The following is a 5,308-nucleotide window of genomic DNA, read 5'->3' as shown; positions in this document are numbered from 1 at the left end:
CACCTCGCACTTGCAGTATTTACATCTGAAACTCGGAAAATAATCTTGGATTTGGTTATTCAAGTCTAGATACAACAGAGCTTGTATAGAGCCAATTTACATAGAGACCTCATGTACTACACAATTGCTGAAATCCTTCAGTTACAGATACCAAAAGGGCTATTGGGACGAAGGGCCAAAGAGAAAATAATAATTGTACAATGATGAAGATCCAAGATGAATCAGTTGACACTTCAGAGGATAATAAGGAGCACCAGATAATACCTTGCTGGATATGTTATGTACTCTGCTGGATAATACCTTGCACTCGCAGCATTTACACGTCAAACTCAAAAAATATTTTGGATCTGGTTATTCAAGTATAGGTACAATTGAGCAGAGGACCCTCCCGTAAGTGCTACAGAACCAATTTACACAGAGACCTCTCATGTACTACACATCCGCTGAAATCCTTCAGTTACAGATACTCAGAGTGCTATTGGGACGAAGGGCAAAAGAGAAAATAATAATTGTACAATGATGAGGATCCAAGGATGAATCAATTGACATTTCAGAGGATAACACAGAGCAGGATAACGGTCGACATTTCACAGCTTGGACGTCGCGAGCTTGATAAGATCCTTCCTCAGTATCTTGCCAGACGCATTCTTGGGGATGTCCGTCACGAATGCCACCTTCCTGACCTTCTTGTAAGGTGCTACCTGTACCAACATTTTACAGCACAAGGTCAGAGAGATTGCATGAATAAGCTAGACAAATCGTCAATGTGTCAATGGTGAAGAGGGAGATGGTTCATTTTGTTGGATTTTATCTTCCATGAGTCGCGCTCTGCGCACCTGTTTCGCCACAAACTCCATCACCTCCTGGGCTGACAGGTTGCTCCCTTTCTTCCTCACGACATAGGCCATCGGGAACTGACCGACATCCCTGTCCGGAAACCTAGAGAAAGACCAAACCATTTAAGAAATCTGGCATAACTATGTCGATAGAAGTGCCTAACTGATCAACAGTATCTCGGTGAACTTACGGAATGACAGCAACATCGGAAACCTCTGGATGTGTCAGCAGAAGAGCTTCCAACTCTGCCGGAGGCACCTATTTTATACACAGGTTACATTCAGATGCCAAGGTACAGTAAGAAGTTCAGGAGCCTGTCTTTCAGAAGAGACATCGGCCTGTGCCATTTAGTGATCTTTTTACCTGATAGCCTTTGTATTTGATCAACTCTTTCAGACGGTCCACCACGAAGAGATAGCCATCCTCGTCTATGTAACAGAGGTCTCCGGTCTTGAGCCATCCATCGGGCGTCACCGTCGCCTGTGTTGCCTCTGTGTTGTTGAAGTATCCTGGGGAGATCAATATTGCAACTTGAGATGATTTTTTTTTTCTACTAGCATTATATGACTATGGACGGCTGGACACTTTTACTTTGGACTGCAAGTTTCACCTTGCCGAGGGGCGAGGGTGCTATTACAACAGGGCGATAACTTCTTGAAACGCATCATTTCATAGGATGCTAAAATGCAAGAGCTACCATATTCTAGGGACTGAACCGATTTATATTCACTCTGAATGTTGATGATCCTAGCACTCTCAGTTCCGCAATACGTTAGCAGCTGGACAGTGTGACGTCTTGAAAATGAAATAACTATTTCTATTTGGACTATTAGTTGTCGGAGCACACCCTCCACAACCCTACTGATGCTTATACGATGCCGTGCAAATGAATCCATGTAAGGTTTATCTCATGAGAAAACATTCTTCACTTATGAAGGTCCTTGAAAAATTCTCCATGTGGATGTGTGCATATTGAAACCAGTACTCAGTTTAGTCTTAATTTCTTCTGATTTCTTTTGAAACCGAATTTCGTTCTTCTTTTTATCAACGATGCCTTGTGCATTAGCTAGTGTACTCAACTAATGTACTTGTTTCTGAATGTTTGGCCGTATGCATCGTTCCGATGCAGAGGCTGGGGCGATACCCCCTTTTCGAAAAAAAAAATGGGACGTAGGGAGTACTAACTACTAACTCCGTCCCAAAATATAAGACGTTTTGAGGTAGTAATATTTACTAACTATCCTCTGCACTTCTGTAAGTTAATTACTAACTACTCCCTCTGTAAAGAAATATAAAAGCATTTAGATCACTACTTTTGTGATCTAAATGTTCTTATATTTTCTTTACGGAGGGAGTATTTGCTATGCTTACTTAACTAGTGTACTTGTTCATGTTATGCAAACATCGTCTGGAGTTAACTCGAAGCTAGGGATATTAGATGACACAAGAACACACCCAGATGTACTGTCATGAAACAGTTCATGTAGTGAATTCCAGGGACAAGACACATTGCACTCAATGCAATTAACATAGTCCAAAGTATCATCAAGGCGGCGGGTGGGAGTTCAGTGAACTCATCCACCAACTGATGTGCGTTCGGTTCTGAACACACAAATAATTCCAAGCCAGACATACTTATTCTGGAATTTAAGCTTGCGACTCAATCTGCTGACACCACTACTTATTAGAGGGATGGGAACCGAAAGATGCAGCAAAGATGACTCGGACCTGGGTGGTTGGGTTGTGCCTCCTATGAGTATCTGTCTGAAAAATCCCTTTATGAGTACTATTATTCCACTAAGCTTCAAATAGTATGAAAACAGAAAACAAATGATACCATCATCAGCCACAGCATAACAGCCAGTAACTGAAGGTGACACCTACAACCGGCAAAAGAAAAGACGAACAGAGTTTTGGCTCTATGTTGACACTACTCCCATACCACAATAGAGAACCATTAGAGAGAACTGGAGTTATCAGGCATTTTCACCACCGAAATTATGTCGAGGCAGCATCATTCAAACACACCCTGAACTACTCATACACATGATGCACGTGAATGTTACCTACTAGTACAACTTATTCCATGTGGTCTATCAAAAATCCAATGTGATCTGGACTCCCAACTAGAACAAAATTCTTCTATTGTTGTTGAACATGTTTAGTACGTTGAGGATTCGCAGTGATGCAGAGAGACATTTTAAATTCCAGCGTGCAGCTCGCTAATCGAATAAAATGCCGCGTGGTCTAAACAAAATGAGAGCACAATTGGAACTAAAACCGAATCCTTTTGTTAATTTATGCGTGTTAGCTTTGACGGTGCCCGTGCGCAGTTACCCAAAGACATTCTAAATTACAGTCTGCAGCTCGCTAATCGAGCAAACTGTCGGATCATCGAACTACAAATGGAAACACAATTATATATGTTCATATTGGAAAACAGAATCAAACTGTTAGTTCATTCCGAACACATTTAGTGTTGACAATTCGCAGTGATCAGAGATACATTCTAAATTCCCAGCGTGCAGCACGCTAATCGAAGAAAATGCCGGATCATCTAGATGGAGTAGCATGAAAACGGCGGAATAATGTGCAGCCACATGGTTCATGAACTTTAATTTTTGTACCTTTCATGACGTAGGGTCCCCTGATCCAGAGCTCGCCGGTGCGGTTCACCGGCAGCGCCTCGCCGGTATCAGGGTCGACGATCTTGGCCTCGGTGTTGGGCGACAGGAGCCCGGCGGTCCCGTACCGGCGGCTCTCCTCGGCCGAGTCCGTGGACGCGCCGATGGCCGTGCTCTCCGTCAGCCCGTACCCCTGCAGGATCTCCACCTGCGGGTACTTCTCCCTGAAGCCTTCGATGAGCTCCTTGCTGAGCGGCGCGCCGCCGGAGAGCACCTTGCGCAGGTTGCCCAGAGGCAGCGGCTTGGGGTGCGCGACCATGGCGACGAGGATGGGCGGCACGAGCGGCAGGTAGGTGACCCCGTAGGCGCTGATGCAGCGCAGCATCTCGGGGAGCTCGAACTTGGAGAGCACGACGATGGTGGCGCCGCAGCCGAGCAGGCCGGTGGCGAAGGCGACGAGGCCGTAGACGTGGAACATGGGCACCGTGCAGAGGAAGGTCTCGGTGGTGTCCGAGTCCTCGAGGCGGAAGCGGTTCATGACGATCTGGACCATGGAGATGAGGTTCCGGTGCGTGGCGACGACGCCCTTGCTGGGCCCCGTGGTGCCGGAGGAGTAGAGCAGCGTGGCCTGGTCGTCCTGCGTGACGCGGTCCCGGCGGCGCGCGGGGTCGGGCGCCGTGGCGGAGATCTCGTCGATGGTGGCGACGATGCGCGGGTCGGCGGGAGCGGGAGAGGAGGAGGACTCGAGGAGCACGACGCGGAGGCCGTCGGCGGCGCGGGGGAGCTTGGGGAGGAGGTCGCGGGTGGTGAAGGCGAGGACGGGGCGGGCGTCGGCGACCTGCTTGGCGACCTCGGCGGCGGTGTTGAGCGGGTTGGCGGTGGTGACGACGGCGCCGAGCGACATGGCGGCGAGCGCGGCGACGGGGAAGTGGACCGAGTTGGGGGAGAGGATGAGCGCGACGTGGCCCTTGCGGAGGCCGAAGGGCGGCGCGGCGAGCGCGGTGGCGGCGCCGGCGACCGCCCGCCAGAGCTCGGCGAAGGTGGTGCGGCGGCCCGTGGAGGCGTCGACGAGCGCGACGACGCCCGAGTGGCGGCGGGAGGCGAGGAAGGTGACCACGTCCAGGTCCCGGCCCGCCGGGAGCGGCACCTCCGCGCGCTTGCTCCGGAACGCGCCCGTCGCGGCGCAGTAGCCGCTCCGCGGGTCCGCCGCCGCCGCCGCCGTGGCCATCGCGATCGGATCGCCGCGCCGGCTGGTCGATCGAGCTCTTGGTTGGCTGTTGCTGTGTGTGTTTCGCGCGTGCGGGTGGGCTTTGTCGTGGGTGCCGGGTCTGGGTCTGACCAGTGGCAGGAGTAACTGCTTTCTCCCTGCGGCGGCGGTGGCGGGCGAGTGGTCTCCGTCGACACTCGTCAACTTTACACGGTGGTCAGCTGCAAAGCGTGCCTCGTGCGCGCATGTGCGGAAATGGATGGATGACCGGAAAAAAAAAACTGGTGGGCCCATACAGGAGGATGTGATTGGTCTGTGATCAGCGGGCTAAACGTGCATGCGTACGGTGTGCCAACCTCATTGACTGGAGTACATTTCAGAAGAACAAATAACTAATGGCCACTGCTACATATCAGCCGGCTGATTTCCCTGAGAAATCAGTCGGGTCCTGGGCCGTCGATCCAACGCTCGTCGCCCGTTGGATCCGGTCAGCACATCACGCTGCAAACTCGGCAGCCGCACCAGCATCAGCAGGACGGAACGTTGCAGAGCTCCGCTGCCCCATCGGAGTGTTCCACGGCAGCTGCAGCTTCGCCGCCCTGCGCGCCACTACGCCACCACCACGCCTCGTTGCACTACA

At 50.9% G+C, this 5,308-nt stretch overlaps 1 protein-coding gene across 1 annotated transcript; it reads right to left on the bottom strand.

Moving 5' to 3' along the window:
- Positions 1 to 294: 294 nt before the first annotated feature.
- Positions 295 to 4,825, bottom strand: LOC123098882 (4-coumarate--CoA ligase-like 4). The gene is made up of 5 exons (XM_044520960.1): positions 3,465 to 4,825; positions 1,201 to 1,346; positions 1,028 to 1,095; positions 837 to 939; positions 295 to 701 (listed from the first exon to the last, which is right to left on the bottom strand). Exons 1-5 carry the CDS (start codon positions 4,687 to 4,689, stop codon positions 588 to 590), a joined length of 1,656 nt encoding a protein of 551 aa, XP_044376895.1. The 5' UTR covers positions 4,690 to 4,825; the 3' UTR covers positions 295 to 587.
- Positions 4,826 to 5,308: the final 483 nt, after the last annotated feature.

The sequence above is a fragment of the Triticum aestivum genome, chromosome 4D (assembly GCF_018294505.1).
Source record: "Triticum aestivum cultivar Chinese Spring chromosome 4D, IWGSC CS RefSeq v2.1, whole genome shotgun sequence".
In the NCBI taxonomy this organism is placed as follows: Eukaryota; Viridiplantae; Streptophyta; class Magnoliopsida; order Poales; family Poaceae; genus Triticum; species Triticum aestivum.
Note: the sequence above shows the minus strand (reverse complement) of the source record. Positions and strands in the feature narration are given on the sequence as shown.